Consider the following 16,853-nt stretch of genomic DNA (forward strand, 5'->3'; position numbering starts at 1 on the left):
TTTGAACCATAACCAATTGAATTTGCGCTCATATCTGATTTTGTAGCTGCGATAGCAAGCGCCAAGGTAGGGAGGCAAAACTTGAGGAAGTGTTAGAGTTTTGCACGGAGCTAGTTGTTTAGTAATTTTCCGTCTCTGTTGAATGAGCAGAAGATCGAAATCTACACCCCTTCGTAGGTTTGAGGGGAGTAGGACGTTGTGTTTTAAGCATTTTCGCAAGAAAACAGCTTTGGTGATGATGGTTATCCTTTTCTTTGGTCTTGATAGATCCACCTTGCACAGATCAGGGATTCTAGATTCCATGTCAGATGTAAGTGTAATGTCATAGCAACTACAAGAATCAGCCTGTGTGACAGGGCGGTGACCGACGGATCTGTCTACACTTATCAGATATATACAAAATGTACTCAAAAAGAGCAGCAGACGATCAGCGTCAGTGTAATGTTTTATTTTTGAAAAACAGAAATATTAATTTCGCCTATTTGGGCATCGTCAGTTTCCGTCTAAAAAGAAAAGAACGATAAAAGCACATAAAAGCTAAAACGGTAAAATACAGCCGCAAAATCAGATTAAAGCGATGAAAAACAATGGAGAAGGTCTGCAACAAACACCAAAGCTAACTGACTGCTAAAAAAGGGGTGGCAATAAAGGCGCCGGTAGCAAGCGAAAAAACTAACACACGTTAGAAGGCAATGACGTCTTTAAGTGATAAGGGGCCGTGCGTACAAGGTGTCAGAAAGCTGATTACTTTACCCGTGGCAAAATCATTGGTTGTATGTTTATGGACGCCTTTAGGTCGCTCACAAATATCTAACCGGCGCATAGGCGGCTCTTCAACAAATATTACCGAAAAACACCTTGATATGTCCGGTAATGTTTTGCCAACGCCATCTTGTCGCTCTTGCTGTCTGTTACGTCCCCTGTTCGCCACGTTGATCTGTGTGCATTCCATCTTGTGCTAAAACGGTTTTTCGTTTGCCCGACGTATTATTCTTTGCATGTGGTGCAGGTGGCCACGTATATGCCATAATTTTTGCATGTCAGTTGTTGCCTTAGAGGAATAGAGTGGTTGGAGGGGGTGGTGACACAGGAAACGGAGGGAACCATAGCTTTGAACCCCTTTCTACAACCACACAATGCGCATTTGCCGCATGGTCGTGAATATCCACCAGCCTGTTGACTCGACATATCCAGTACGATAGACGATGGACATCGCGTCATCCAGGATTTTGAACGACCATAGCCTTAAAGACAGAACACCATGGGTCCCGTTGGATATTGTGGACGGTTTGCGGATTTGCTTGGAGCAATCCTTTTTAACATTCAGGGGAAGCTTTTACCAACAGGTTCAAGGCACAGCGATGGGTTCCCCGGTCTCCGTGGTTGTCGCAAACATGACAATGGAAGCGCTTGATGAAAAAGCCTTATCAACATTTGCCAACCCACCAAGATTCTGGCGGCGATATGTTGACGACATTTTTTGTGTCATTGCTAAGAACAAGGTTGAGGCATTTTTACAGCATCTCAACGAGGCGCAACCAGGCATTCAGTTTACCATGGAACTCCAATCGGTAAACTGTCTTCCATTTTTAGACGTTCAAGTCACAAGAACCGATGACGGCGTCTTGTCCTCGAGAGTGTACCACAAGCCAACGAGTACCGGCAGGTATCTCAATTTTCGATCTCATCACCCCACATACCAGAAAAGAGGGGTGGTTCGTTCCCTAAAAGATAAGGCACGACGCTTGTGCACTCATAGCGACGACTGCGAGGCGGAACTGGCTAAGGTTCGCAAAGCCTTGAAATACAACGGCTACCCCAACTGGATTCTCCGTGATGGACGGGCAACGTGTCCCAAACAGGTGACCCATCCAAAAACAGAGGGTTTTGTGACACTTCCGTACATACCGAAATTGACGGATATTCTGCGGCGTATGTTGCGTGACTTCGGCGTAGCGGTTGGCGTTCAACCTGCCAATACTCTCCGCAAGCTACTGAGTCACCCGAAAGATCAAATCGACACCCTTGAACAACGTCGTGTTGTATATTCTATTCCCTGCGCCGAGTGTCCGTTAATATATATCGGGGAGACTGGAAGGTCACTCAACACCCGCCGAAAAGAACATCAGCGGGATGTTGCCAACAGCGACGCAAAGAAGTCGGCCCTGTCCAATCACGCGGTATCACAAGGCCACCGTATTGATTTCAATGTGGCTTCTGTTGTGGCCCGGGAGCCTGACTACAGGAAAAGACTATTTCTTGAGTCATGGAATATTCACCAACGGGTCAACACAATGAACATCAAAACAGACGTGATGCTTCCAGCGTGCTACAGGCACCTGCTTAAAGATTAGAGGGTCAATCATTTGTTATCGCGCGGTGTTTTCGTTGCGTTGTTACGTGCTTGCGTTCTATTCTTTTTTCCTTTGTTTATCGTGCACTGTACTAGTCGCATTCAGTAGTGTTATTTACCCTGATGAAGACGACCTGTATAGGACGTCGAAACGTCGGATTAAAAATCCCGAAGATTTGCCAGAAGAGCTCTTTAAACTTGATACTATGCCTGGCAGCAATAGCTTATATATTTGCAAAGTTAAGTTGTTGAGGTAAAAGTCTATTTTTCGGATACACTTCACGAATATACTTTATTGCCTTATTTGTGTATGAAAAGGTAAGCACTTGTTGCCCTATTAATTTCGTTGTCTCTTAATTTGTACCATAAAATTTTCTATGTTTGCATGTTAGCCAATAGCCATCTTTTTTTGAAGCGAAAGGTGTTTAAACCGTAAACAGTTTCAACAAAATACTGCGCATTTTCATGTTTTGTAAAATCGATTATATCTATTTTATTTTTTGTTTAGCTATCTTCATCGGGCGCACGTCAAACTCAGTTCATCGGGGGAAGTAAAGATGTGAACGATTGACATTTTTCTAAAACCTTAATTAAACTGCAACCGCTGTCTTTTGACAAATTGACGACTGCAGCGCGAATATTGTGCGTCGACGTTGAGCAACAGTTTTTCGTACGTTTGATGTTGATGATTTTCCCTTTTCCGTTCGTACTTGTGGCAATAAAATTAAAATAACAGCAATATGTGAGTCATAGTCCGGACTCATCCGGAAAGCCGATAGAAAAGCTAGCAAGGTGGGTGTTCGGGGCATGTTAGGCAAAGTGTGGCGTAACGACGCAACAAGCCAGGGACTGTCAGCCATGGACCAGGCAAGGGGACCGTTGTATGGCCGTTGGCACGGAACGTACATGGACCAAACGTAATCCTGACGGACGCCCCGTGCATGGGGGTGTTTCAATGTCAACCCTTAGCCATACATTTATATAAGGTTGAGACACGGTTGTCATGTCCGACCCAGACTTGGTTGCACCAGTAAGCCATACTACGAATTTGGACACGGCCCGATCATAAATTTTTGCTTGGGAATGCTTACAAGCGAATGGCAACTCGCCGCTATGGAACAACATATGGTTGTGAAAATCTGAGATAGTTTGAGGAAACCGATACGCTCTTTGTCGCAAAATGATACGCAAGCTAGATAATGACTGGCAATTAAAAGCTTCTCCATTGTTATTTTCAAGTCATACACAAAAGAAGGCAGTGGATGAAAACAAGCAACTGTGTTACATGGCAAACAGGACAATTGTTACCACAACTTTATTTGAAATTTGTTGCGGCTTAATATTAGCGCTGTAAAAGCAATTTTTTACGTTACACTTCACTTTCCAAAAGGTTTATGAATATTTTTAAATGTGGCGTGTAGATGACGGTAATTTTGGTAACAATTAAATAAATAAAATGAGGTCCTTGTGTTTGTCAATAAGCCTTGAAATATTTGGTAGTAGGTGCATTCTTCACATGACAATAATTTTGCGACAGACTTGTTCATCTCTCAAGACACTCCGGTTAAAAAACACGCCGAGCTACGTTGCATGAAAAATATGAAATGTGTATTGTTTGGCGTCCCAATTGCTTCGTAACAAAATCATTCCACACTACGGCAGGGCGTCAGTTACCTGCCAACTGTTTTTGTTTTGGAAAAATTACCACAAGAGCGTAGTGAAATACATTTATAGGTTTGAAAAATTCCGGCGAAATGTTCATAGTTTGCAGATAAGAAACAAATTTGTATTTAGCGATGTTAAACAAGGAAAATCATAATGCACGACGACTATCGTATTACAATACGGAGCCGTGTGTGGGTCATAGAAGAAAAACTTAACCAACGTTAAACTTAAGTATGCCACAAGCTGACAAGGTAGAAACTAGAAACCACTACGTACAAATTTTTGAAACTGGAAATTCTTTACTTGTTTCCTAATCTTCATAATATAGAAATCGACTATTGCTGCCAGGCATTGCCCTTCCAGCAGTTTTATTGTAAACAATCTACGGTTCGACGCCCCATACAGAACGCCTCCATCAGGATAATGACATATCTTGCAGGACAAAATTCCAATAAAGCGATGAAATGCAAAACACACAAAAAAACAGCGATAAGAAGATCGCGCGGTTGCAAACTCGCACCAACGCAGTGATAAAACAAGCTAGGTGGTGTCATAGCGGTCGATAGTTTCTGTTCGTTCATTGAGTTGGCGTGTTAATGGATGTTCCAAGACTCTAGGACAACTCGCTTGTGGTAATCCGTTTCCTTCACCAACACCTGGACAGCGGTTGCATTAATGCTGTGGTGTTAAGTAGTTGCATAGTTTGCCAACGCGGATTGACGGAGACACTTGACTGCCTTACGCGAATTTTGACAGCGGATGATATTCAACTGCAAAGCATAATTTCCAACAGCAACAATACCTTCTCCATTGCATCTTTTTCAGGTAAGTATTCTGTCTTCTTTAGAAATCAACATTTAGCTTCAAATTGCTCTTGTCCTGACTTCAGCAAACATTTCCTACCATGCAAAAACCAGCACTGTCCTGGCGTAAACTGGAACAGCTTGCCTGATTGGCGCACCAATAATGTTTACATGATCCTGAAATAGTTAAATCACTTAACAGTAGTCCAGCTCACATCAGTTGAATGTACTGCTTTTTCTGTGAAAGCGAATTCTGTTTACATGACCTTGGATCCTGATATAGTTGAATCACTTAAGAGTAGCAACAAGGATGTCCAGCACACATCAGTTAAAAACCTGCATTGTCTGTGAAAGTGAAAATACAGAGTCAGACATTACAAAACCAAAAACACCTACCAAGCAAGACATCAAGGAAATAACTGAGATGTTGGAAGAGATCAGAATTTTAATTTATGACGTGCCAACACAGAATGTTCTCTCAGAAACAAAATGTAACTTGCAAAACGTGATTGCACATTTAAAATCAAGCTGAATAGGATTAGGAAACAGAAAACGAAAAAAATCACTTTTACCAAGTGTTTGATACAATTTCCGGAAGAATTCCCCCCCCCCCCCCAAAAAAAAACAAGTTTGCTGCAAGATGTGACAAGTTTGCAAACATGATGAAAACCCCTTACACAAGTTTCTGGCATATCGCTAAACGTTGGCTCTACATTTTCACATCACACATCTGACAGCACCACCAAACCTCCGCGAAATCGGTTTAGGAATAGGACCACACCACATCTCTTACCTTTAAATTCAAGCAATTGAAGTCAACATATCGTACGAAAATAACCTTGGAGTCAATGGACTACCAGTTTCAAAGTGGATGGTTGTATGACGAAATCATCAATGTTTTTTATGGATGCTATGCAACACCTGTATGCATCATCCACCATAGCCTTATAATACGATGTAGCTGCAGCGCGTTGTACCACTATCCACCAATTGTGCCCGACACTTTTTTGCGCTTCATAACGTTTTAACGTTGCTCAGCTATTTCCGGCTTGGTGATTGTTTTGGTGCAATGATGTCGTCACTGCGTTGTCTTTCACCAAGCGAAACAAACTCAACTCAACCAATCACCTTGACAACCCAAATTTTTCATTTCATTCCTTGGAATCCAACTCTACGTCATTAGGTTTTTCTAATTGTAGATATTGTCAATCAGATTCTAATTTATTTAGATCCAAATGAAAGCTATTCAATGACTGCAGATTTAAATGTTTTTTTCTGTCACAGCACACAGCACTAAAACACGCCTTCCAGCCAGATTACACTAGCTGTGGTGTGGATGTTTGCATGTATGCAAAGTGGATCCAGTTCATCTACAGAATACAGAAAATGACTTTTTTAAACCATTTCAGGAAATTTCAAATTTGAACTACAGTAACAAAAGTAACAACTGACCAGATTTCATGCTGTCGCTGTCATCTGCAGTTCCATACTTCTTGCATACACTTCACTCAGTTGCATATAGAATTTGTTTTTCTTTCACATTTACTTTGTGTACATTGTCTGTGGGTATGTGAACAAAATAAATATTCACTGTGTGTTATATCAGGCCTGTCAAACTCGCGGCCCGTGGGCCGCATGCGGCCCACGAAGCCCTCCAATGCGGCCCACGAACAGTCAACAACAATTGCAGTATTTTGTCAGATTTTTATCTAATTACACTAAATTTTTCTTACTTTTCAAGTCAAAAACTATTATTTAAACAGACATTTACCGAAATTTAACTTATACATACAAAGTCATATGTTATGAATAGAAACGATAGTAATTAAACCGTTCCTTAAAGTTTCAGTCAAGGGTGTGTAACCCGCGGCCGTACGGCCACATTTAAATATATGTACTGGCAGGCGTGATGTAATTAAAACTCCTTTGCCAAAACTTTTGATTTTCAAACTGCCCTAAACAGATTTTGTGTTACTGAAAAGAGTATTACCTGCCTAGTAGCCATCTGCGACAGACTTTTTGTAGGCGTATTGTGTGCAAACAATGCGACAGGTGCGAAAAGCGTCACAATATAGATTATGACGTAATAATAGGGTTAAAACTGCTGGTCTGCACGTTGTGGAGCTTATTCTGTACATTAAGTTGGAAATTAATCTGGGCTTTTGGGGCGTCAATAGGTGGTATATATATGATATAAACCTTTTTCTTGTAATTTTTAAACAAAAACCAGCAGATAATTGGCGGCCGTTGGTGAAATAAGGATCTGAGATGCGGTCGTCGTAGCGAAAAGGTTGTTTAAGTGTATACAACTAGATTAAAAATCACATGCGGCCCACGGCATAATTTTCAAACTGCAATGTGGCCCGCGAACCCCACGAGTTTGACACCCCTGTGTTATATAATGTATGTTGTGGTTTAAGACAGGACTTACAAAGTTTCCACTTTATCAAACTAAAAACTTTGACTAACAAAGTTTCCACTTGCTCAAACTTGGCACCAACCATAAAATTTCTAAAACCACAACAATAGCAAAAACTTTTTATGGTAAGTTTATTTCTGTTGATGAAAGGGACCAACTTGTTAATGGAACTTTTATTAAAAAAGGCATCTCAATTGTACAGAGTTGTTGTTTTTTATTTGCTGTTTTCTTGTTTCATGTTTATGTTATTTATACTTGTTCAAAAATACAAAAAAAGTTAATGCGATGTGTCATTTTATACCATATAATTAGCTACACCATACAAGACCTACTTCGGGGTGCGGCCCTCCAAGGGTATTTGTGCGGCCCGCGAAGTAACTTTTAATGTGTTTTACTCAAGCGAAATACCTTGTCGAACCAGTGAGTTTACACAATATAGTCATTCTCTAGTAGTGGTACATACGTTTGAATGGCATGATCGAAATACCACATCTTTGAAATCAGCAATTGCATTTGTTGTGTCACTGTATGGCATTTTTCCACACAAAGCAATAAAAGCACAGTTGACTCTTTCACTTTGTTGCACTGTATATTAGTTTGCTATTTACTACAACATTGTTTTTTAACAAAGCTAATGGCATCAGTGAAAATTTCCTGTGGTAATAAGTTTGTTGACATTACACTGTAACAAATGTTTCGATAGTTCGGCCCTCGGCTTATTTGTTTTTGCCCCCAAAGCAGTTTGAGATTGCTGACCTACATGTATGTACCTTCATGCACCTGATCAAAAAATATGGCTATCTGCGAAGGTCCTGGTAAAAAAAGTTGTGTATATGTACTGCGACTGTGTTTATTAATGATCTCAGTTTATGTTTCTATTTGAATAAGCATTACAATAAGTAGACTATAAGAAAAAAAACCTGGCGTTACTTTCAAAACCGAGGCAAGCAACACGATACAATTCACAACCTGTGTGGGTTTCGGAATTGTTTTTGATATCTGAAGAAGGCCAAGGCTCTGGAGGACACAACACAAACTACCACATGATGCATCCCACCATGCATGGGTTGCCCACGGTACACAACCCCCGTTTACCGATGAGGCCCATTCAAATGGCAGTTTCACATACGATTCAGCCTCGCAGACTCAATCGTGTTTACATCCGCAATACAAGAGATTGGGCAGCTCCCATATGGCAACGTTTGAAGTCTGTTCACTAACATACCGTTAGATTTTATTTTCAAGCTCATTCTCGACACAGTTTTTAAAGGTTCAAATAGGTCTCGCCTCACATGGGCTTGCAAAACAAGATATTAAATAAAGGTTAATTGAAATGCCCACTTGACGCCCCAAGTTGTTCAGATAACGATGAAATAGCAAGTTACACAGATTTTAGACTTTAATGACAAGGAATGAAGACAAAATTGCTTGTTAACTGTTGGTGAAGTCAATGGAGACCAAATGATGACAGTAAACTGAGTGAGGTAAACAACTTTCTGAACAAAACTTGTACACACTTTTCGATGCATTTTAAAAGCAACCAGTTTGTGATTGTTACAAATGCTGGGGAAAGAGGCTAAAGTTGACTACTAAGGCCAAGCCAAGCTTGACTGATGATGCACCGAATGGTTAACCAAGCCTGTAGAGCAGTGGTTCTCAAACTTTTTACAGTCTAAGCTAGGGTTGCCATATTTTATGATACACAACCCCTGACAAACTTATCTCAGTTGCGTTGACCTTTTTTTGCGATCCAAACCACATGCTGCGAACGTAAAATATGACGTCACGCACGCGTATGCAACCACAAGACAAACTCAGAACCCAATTAACTTCCAATAGAATGCAACGTTTGCCAAAATCTTAGAAAAGAGAATTTTTGAAATAATATTTATTCAAAACACTTTGCTGTCACGTTGTTGTTTCTTTGTATTACCTAAAATAACCGTTTGTTACAATACAATTGCATTTTCACAATAATGGCTAAACATTGACTGGCAACAATTGTGTGTTTGGCGTCATAAACAAGGTAATAACCTAAACAGGTTAGAGTTTTAAGCCATGTTTTGTTGTTTTTACGCATCACGCTTGTTTGAAAGCAAAATCGTTACTGATTTTCTTCTTACCCATACCGCAACAAACAAACCTAAATATCCACGGTGGCCGCCAACGTGCTTGACAAACCCAACAAAGCCTCCCCGCCACCGCCTATAATCCACACACTTTTATTACGGAATAAATTTAGAGTATTCGGAAGTACGTTGTTAAACATTAACTTTTATTAAAACGAAAGGTATCAGAGAACTACTGCAACATTTTTCAACGGAAATTAGAAGAGGACTAATGTAGCCTACATATAAATCACTTTTTAAACAAAACTCTCTTAATCATATTTGTCCGAAGATCTGATCTTCTTTAACAAGCTCTTGTTGGACTTCAAAAACACATAAAACTCCCCGCATGACATGGTTTTGAAGTTGTATTGAAGTGTTAAAATTCCTTTCATTGCATCAACAGTCATCTTATTTCTTTCTTTTGTCCACTGACTCTGCATTAGTGAAAAAATTCGCTCAACATTTGCGTTGTGTGGCTCCACTGCAAAAAAAAACTGTGCAATCCTTAGCAGTTCTGAGTAACATGCAGGATTTTTGGACAGTTGAAAGTACTTGCACCATTTCTCATGTGCTGGCAGTGCAGTAAATTCGTCATCGCTGATGCAACTTTGAACAAATGACTTTTAATTGCAAACTTGGTCAAAACATTTCGCATCGTCTACCTGTATTCCTTTCCCTGTCAGGTATTCTACACAAATTTCAACAGTGTTCCAACTTGGTATCTCATTTAAGGACATCCATATGAAACAGTTAAACTCTTCTAATGGCTTCATCCACTTGTTCAAATACTCCAAACAATTTTCATAAAGATTAGCAACTTCGAAAAGGAAGTGTTTACCTTCAGTTCCGTATCCATCAGTGCGTTTTTGAGAAAGAAGCCCTTTAACTTTAAGGCACATAAAGCTTTGATTCTTTCTTTCTTCAAGAATTTTTTGAATCGAATCCAAACATGTCAGCACTTCTACAACTGAGTTGCTTGCTCTTTCCACTGATTGAATATGTGTGTGAAAGACAGACATTAGTGAGTGCATATGCCATATGTATATCTCACTCATTTCATTCTTAAAGAATTGTTTGATGATTGTAGGTGGACGTTCTTGGGACAAAAAGATGGATTTCAATGGTATAAACATATCTATCAATCTTGTGATTCCAGGAAATAAAGAGAGCCAGCGAGTCTTGCTATGAGAAAGAAGTTTTTTGTATTCAACTTCTGCAAATTCATAGAATTCTTTCAGTTGTTCTGTTCTAACTGTGTAGATAGAAAAATATTGATATATTTTGTTGATCATATTTTCAATGTCGATGCTCATTCTTTCAGCTCCATAATGGATACAGTTGTTTAAAATATGGGCTGGACAGCCTACCCCAACCAACGATGTGCGTAACATTTTCTTTAACTTTGCAAACACATTGTTACCAAGTTCATTACGCCTCAATCCTCCAAACATTGTATTGCAATTGTCCCCTGTGAACGCCACACACTTTTCTGAGAGACCAGTTTTTTCCAATGTTTCTTTTACGTATCAATTGTATCAGCGGTCTCATTAGGCTTGTAAATTCGATCAGTTTAGACTGCATACCACCATTCTTCCAGTCAAAATACTGCACAAGTACTGGAAACAACTTTAATCCATCATGATTGCTGCCGTCTGTTGCAATAGAACAATAAGCAATATCATTTTCTTCAAAACTTTTCAAGGCAGAATCGACCGAATACGGAGCAAGCACAGATGAAACAATGGCTTCCGTCTTTGTGCGGGCACAGGAAAACTTCTGTGCCAGTTCAGAATCAGGGAACGTTTGTTTTAGCAAAGACGACGTACAATTCATTGACAAAAAACTGTTGTGGTGTTTAACTGTGTGGAAAGCATATGTACCTTCGGCAGCACTAACTTGATCTTCCGTTTTACTCCCTGTTGTGGCAAAATAGCTTGTTACTTCAGTTGATGCAGAAGCTCCTCTTACTGCTGTGCTATGTTCAAAAGAACTGAGATGTGATTTTAAATCTGCACCACCTTTGTGTGAAACTGAGATAAATGTTCCTGGCCTGCAAACGAAACACTCTGCTTCCCATTCATTTCTACCTTTTTTGAAACAGGTGTATTTTGCTCTCATCTCATCCGTAAATTTACACTTTCGCTTAGCCATTTTTAACACTGCAACAGTACGATAAACCAATAACAAACTTGGCATTTTAGCACTAAACAAGTTCTCGTAAAATTTTTGCCGACGTATTTATTAACGGCTGGCGCTTTGTACGTATCACACGGATGGCGACACGAGAAAACGTTAGATACGATACTCTGATCCTTGTTAATTAACTTTCTGCACAGCTTCTGTTTAGTAGACAATATTAGGCTAAACTTACTATTCTCACTATTCTTAAAACAACAAGCACATATATCAGGGGTCCTCAACCTTAACTACTCTTAAGAGCCATTTGGAGTCCGAATTTCGGACCAATTTCACATGGTAAAAAACACTGGGAGCCACAAAGACCTTCTTAAATTTGAAATCAAATGCCACGATAAAAACGTTTTTATGTCTCACGATATTCGACTTTTCATTGTTAGTTAGTTTTTTGCATATTACACTTGGAAAACTATTTTCGTCAGCAGTGAAAGCAAATGAAACTTACACGTTTCCAAGTAGCATTGAATGTTTTGTTTTCTTCAGATGCGGATTTTTATTTCTGTAACTCTTTGTTAGACAACTAGTAACCAAGAGGTATTGTTACGCACGCACACACACACACAACAAAAAAGTAACCTTGTGCGTCAACCTGCGCCCCGCCAGTTTCCCTTTTCGTTGCCCGGTATAAACGCGGTTGCAGCTAACTACTAGAAACGGGTGCCCTCATTTTTCTGCAATGGAGTTTTGACTTTTGTGTTGGACATAATTGTATATATATTGTGTATTTTTTTTTTCTTAAATTCCGGACTTTTAAGTACATTTTAGCATTTCTCCCTGACGCAGATTTAAACAGTGAATTCCCGGACATGTCAGGGAAAATCCGGACGTATGGCAACCCTAGTCTAAGCGCACTTACAATACTACAAATAATTCTGGGCACACTTTATATAAAAATGCACTAAAATGTCATAATTAAGTCAAATAAATAAAACTCAAAAAAAAAAGAAATTATCTTTTTATTAATGGGAAACATGTGCTTGATGAGCCTGTGAGATTTTCTCAATGTTCGGTCTTATGTTTGAGAGGCAAACTCTCATTTCCTCATCGATGCATTCCTGAGTTCCTCTCTTTTTACACTTAATTGTGGCGAGGGTAGAAAAGCCAAGTTCACATAAATATGACGTTGAAAATTGCAATAAAACAGTCAGTGCTTTTTTAGATATCGCGACATGTTCTTTTCTGATAGAAATCCAAAAAGCTTCAAGAGACCACTCTTTGTATTTCATCATCAATCCACGATCTGTGGACACAGCTGCCAGTTCTTCTTCTTCTGTCAGTGTTAAACTATATTCAGAGGTACTTTCTAAAAAAGGATTTCTAATCCAGTCATATTGCGCAGTGTTAATAAGTGATGGAAAGTAAAAATTCATTTTTTCTTCTAAAGTTGATAAATGTTCAATTACAAGTGGAAGGATTTCAGTTTTGCAAGTATTAGTTACCAATGGGAACATTTCTAAACTACCTTTAATCGCTGCACTTTTCCAAACGTGTAATTTTTTCTGAAACGCTTTTATCTTGTCAGTGGATGTAAGAACGTTTTTCCCTTTTCCTTGTATACTGGTGTTCAAAATATTGAGATGCTGAAATATATCTGCCAATCCAAAATTTACACTGCAAGAGGTCACAAAAATGTGACGGCTTCATTGCTTCAAAAAATACAAGAAGTCCTTGTCTTAACTCGTGTACACGAGTAAGCACTTTGCCTCTTGATAGCCACCTCACCTCGGTATGTAAAAGTAATCGTTTGTGTTGAGATTCCATATTGGTACAGATTTTTTCAAATAGCCGCGATTTTGCAGGTCTTACTTTTATAAAGTTTACCATCTTAACAACTTCATCTAAGACCTCTCTTAAATTCTCTCCTAAGGTTTTTGACATCAAGGCCTCTCTATGCAGAAAGCAGTGAGTTACAATAACATTCTCGTTTTTCTTCTTTATAAAAGATACAAGTCCCTTGATACAACCTACCATAGAAGGTGCTCCATCTGTGCAAATGCCTACACACGATTTCCACGATAACTGCCACTTATCAAGGTAGTCATTCAGAATGTTAAAAACTTCCTCACCTTTAGTAGTCACACTTAATTCTTTGCAAAAAAGAAACTGTTTTGTTATTTCGTTTTCGTTAATAAAACGAACGAATGCTATGAGTTGTGCCTTGTTGGTAATGTCGGTAGTTTCATCAACTTGCAGAGCAAAATCTGAAGAGTGGAGTTTATTACCACTTACATTTTTCTCAATATCAGAAGACATTTCCAGAATACGCCTGCGAACAGTATCGTCTGTCAGAGGTATCTTGCTTATTTTTAATGCTGCTTCGTTTCCTAACATCGTACTGACAATCTTTTTGCAAGCAGGCAAAAAATAATTGACTCACCTAAAGTATGAGCTTTCATATTTTGAGCAATCAGTTCAGAGACTTGGTAAGAAGCAATTTGAGCTTTATCAGAAACAGTCACTATACTCTTAAAGGAACTTGCTGTTTTTTGTTGTTGCTCAGACATTCTCTGAAAATATCTTATGGGTTTATCTTGTAGATAAAAGTGTTTATTTTTAAAATGTTTAGCAAGTTTACTAGGGACCATTGATTCATTGGCCATCTTCATTCCGCAAACTAAACATACAGGCAAAGGATTATCATGACTTCCGATCCAGGAAAACCCAAAACTTAGATAGCTATCATCATATTTACGAGTCGGTCGTGGTTTTGCTTTCTTACTAGTACATTTTTTTACGCTTAAATTTTGGTCACTTTCGGCGTCAACTTCATCAATGTCACGCTTTCTCTTGAGAAACTGATCCATATGTAAGAGTAAATTTTTCTAAAAAAAAGATATTTACATCAACGAAATTTATTCTTAACTATAAAATCCGCATTACAGTTATTTACTACTATACTTCATTAATGACTACCTACAGTACACTACTATTAACACCTCTACCACCTTTTCTATGAACACTAACTCAGCAACTAGCAATTTCTTTCTGCTTTACAATTACATTCTGAATCTACTCCGACGGCAAAAAACACACATAGACAATTGCTATTGTGAGCAACAATAGAAATACAAGTTTTACCGAATGTCTGCGACCGTGCCTGAAATTATCGTAATGATGATGTTAAACGGAAGGAGCAGATAAGAAAATTGATCTAATATGGTAACTATTCTTTTTGTTTTTCTTATTAGAATACTTTTTTAGGAATGCTGTTGGGCACACCTAGATAACCTCTGGGGCGCACCGTTTGAGAACCACTGCTGTAGAGAAACAAACGAAGCAAATCAAAAATTTTGCCACTGGAGTAAAGAGGTATATAAGTCGATTAAACGAATCCTCTTTTTGTTTTCAAATTAAATAATATTTGCCTTCAAAGATGAATATTTAGGAATCATTCACCACCTGCTTCTATCCTACTTAACCCTATGCAGAAGATTCTGCCTTTGGCCATGACTCCTGGCATATGACATCAAGCAAGAGTGGAATGGAATAAAATTGCATAATGCCCACCCAAGTACAAGGAAGAAAAGCTGTCCACTTCTCGGTAAAGTACAGGAATTTTGACTACGATGTTGGTCTACTCCAGTGCTCTTCAACCTTTTTTGGTGTGGTGAACCCTTAAAGTTGTTCTGACGAACTTATGCACCCTGTTTACTTAAAAGATAAACTGAGATATAAAGCGATATAAAAATCGTTATGCATATCATCTTGTCAATTACTCCAAGCATACGTTCGCGAATTTTCTGTAAAAACATCGGCGAAAAAACAACAACACTCGATATCCTAACATAACCCGAAGGTATCACAGACACTTTTAAACTAGACACCGGGATAAACCATTGAAAAAGCATACTTGGGTTATGCAGAAGTTGAAACCTACATCTTTTTCTAATATCTTGAAAGTCAAATATTAATGGTTCATAAAAAGTTTGTGATGCACCCTTGTATACCTTTTCATATTGGTGCACCCCATGCATATTTTGGTGCACACTAGGGTGCACCGTGCACACCGGTTGAAGAGCACAGGTCTACTCTAAATCAATATATTGACCCCAGCCTTCCAAAGTAACAATTGTTCAACTGACCAATTCATGTGTTGTGTTTTATGTTAAACGGCCTCAGCACCAAATGGAAACAAGACCAAACTTTTGTGTAAATGTGTTTCACAGCATACTATTTGACCGTAAATACAGTAGATGGAAAAATGTAATGGGCTGTCGCTAAAAACTTGATTTTAATTTTAAGTAAGATTGGCATGTCAGGCAGGGCAATTGTTAGTGGTATGGCAGTGTGAAACAGGGTATGTGAACAGCAGCTGGTATGTAGAAGGTAGGAATTTTAACGAAATGTGATGGGTAAAAAGTGATAATGCAGCAAAAACATTTAAAAAATGCAGATAAATTTTCATTAACCATGTGCCACATCCAATTGATGGAAAAAAAACTCTACTCCATCACAACAGCCTGCTTAATCACGAAATTGTAATGCCGGAGTTTGTTGTAAGAAAGTACTCTGTCCTTATTGCTAAGGTTGTGACAGTTTGAATGTCAAACAATCAGTGTTATGTCAAATCCGAAGTAACATTTAGGTTTCAATATTTTGGATTAAAAAACTGGTAAAGGAACAAGAAAATAAGGGACTAAAGTCGGCGCACTGTTTCCAAAGTCTATTGCCAAACGTGACCAAATCAATGAGGTCTAATCAAATTTCATTAGATTTTTTATAAATCAGATACAATATGGTCTGGCATGCATTACAGGATGGGCAGTTCGACAAGAACTGAAAAAGAAGAAGATTGCAGCAGTACATGTTTTTGCAGTTTGTAAACGTAAATTGCAATTACCCCTTGCTACAAAAAAACATATACATCAGTAAAGCTTCTGTCATCTTCACACACTAATTTTTGATGAGCTCCGAGCGAATAGGTTATAAAAACAGCCTAAAATCAGCAGAATTAACTTTCCGCTTTTGCTGAATTTAAAAAATTAAGTAAACCTGGCAATGTAAAGCGATACTTAAAACTGCGCCTGCAAGGTAGAGCTAAACATGTTTCACTTCAAGTACAAGAAAAACAGTCATATGCCGTCAAAAGTGCTGCCAGGTCAAATATTGTGTAAATTGTTAACGTGTACTGTTTAACTTATGCAGTCCTTGATATTAGAAAAAAAACAGTGCATTTCAACTCAAAATATAGTCTCGTGTATGATCGTTATTCTGGAGAAATGGCCATGCAAAACACGCTATAATGACGTCATACTTAGCCTCAACTGAATTTACGTACTCCGAAAATTACCACCAAAAGCCCAAAG

The 16,853-nt window shown here is 38.7% G+C and overlaps 2 protein-coding genes, 1 long non-coding RNA gene and 1 pseudogene across 3 annotated transcripts; 1 reads left to right on the plus strand and 3 right to left on the minus strand.

Annotated features, from left to right (window-relative positions):
- The first annotated feature begins 696 nt into the window (after window positions 1-696).
- On the plus strand, window positions 697-3,092 carry LOC145220103 (uncharacterized). The gene is made up of 2 exons (XM_080087395.1): window positions 697-2,671; window positions 2,862-3,092. Exon 1 carries the CDS (start codon window positions 1,206-1,208, stop codon window positions 2,352-2,354), a length of 1,149 nt encoding a protein of 382 aa, XP_079943521.1. The 5' UTR covers window positions 697-1,205; the 3' UTR covers window positions 2,355-2,671; window positions 2,862-3,092.
- Window positions 3,093-4,131: 1,039 nt separating this feature from the next.
- On the minus strand, window positions 4,132-6,374 carry LOC145220133 (uncharacterized). Its single transcript, XR_013858004.1, has 3 exons — window positions 6,274-6,374; window positions 5,615-6,191; window positions 4,132-5,166 (listed from the first exon to the last, which is right to left on the minus strand). It is a non-coding gene; the product is annotated as an uncharacterized LOC145220133 (long non-coding RNA).
- A 3,246-nt stretch (window positions 6,375-9,620) lies between these two features.
- Window positions 9,621-12,365, minus strand: LOC145219506 (uncharacterized; annotated as a pseudogene).
- Window positions 12,366-12,506: 141 nt separating this feature from the next.
- LOC145219507 (protein FAM200A-like) lies at window positions 12,507-12,998 on the minus strand. The gene has a single exon (XM_080086867.1). The coding sequence runs from the start codon at window positions 12,996-12,998 to the stop codon at window positions 12,507-12,509; it is 492 nt and encodes a 163-aa protein (XP_079942993.1).
- Between the last annotated feature and the right edge of the window lie 3,855 nt (window positions 12,999-16,853).

Source organism: Phallusia mammillata, chromosome 3 (genome assembly GCF_965637545.1).
Source record: "Phallusia mammillata chromosome 3, kaPhaMamm4.hap1.1, whole genome shotgun sequence".
NCBI lineage: Eukaryota > Metazoa > Chordata > Ascidiacea > Phlebobranchia > Ascidiidae > Phallusia > Phallusia mammillata.

What these genes read in the sequence shown, in the direction of transcription:
- LOC145220103 (XM_080087395.1), top strand. Translation starts at nt 1,206, where the DNA reads ATGGACATCGCGTCATCCAGGATTTTGAACGACCATAGCCTTAAAGAC.
- LOC145219507 (XM_080086867.1), bottom strand. Translation starts at nt 12,998, where the DNA reads ATGTTCCCATTGGTAACTAATACTTGCAAAACTGAAATCCTTCCACTT.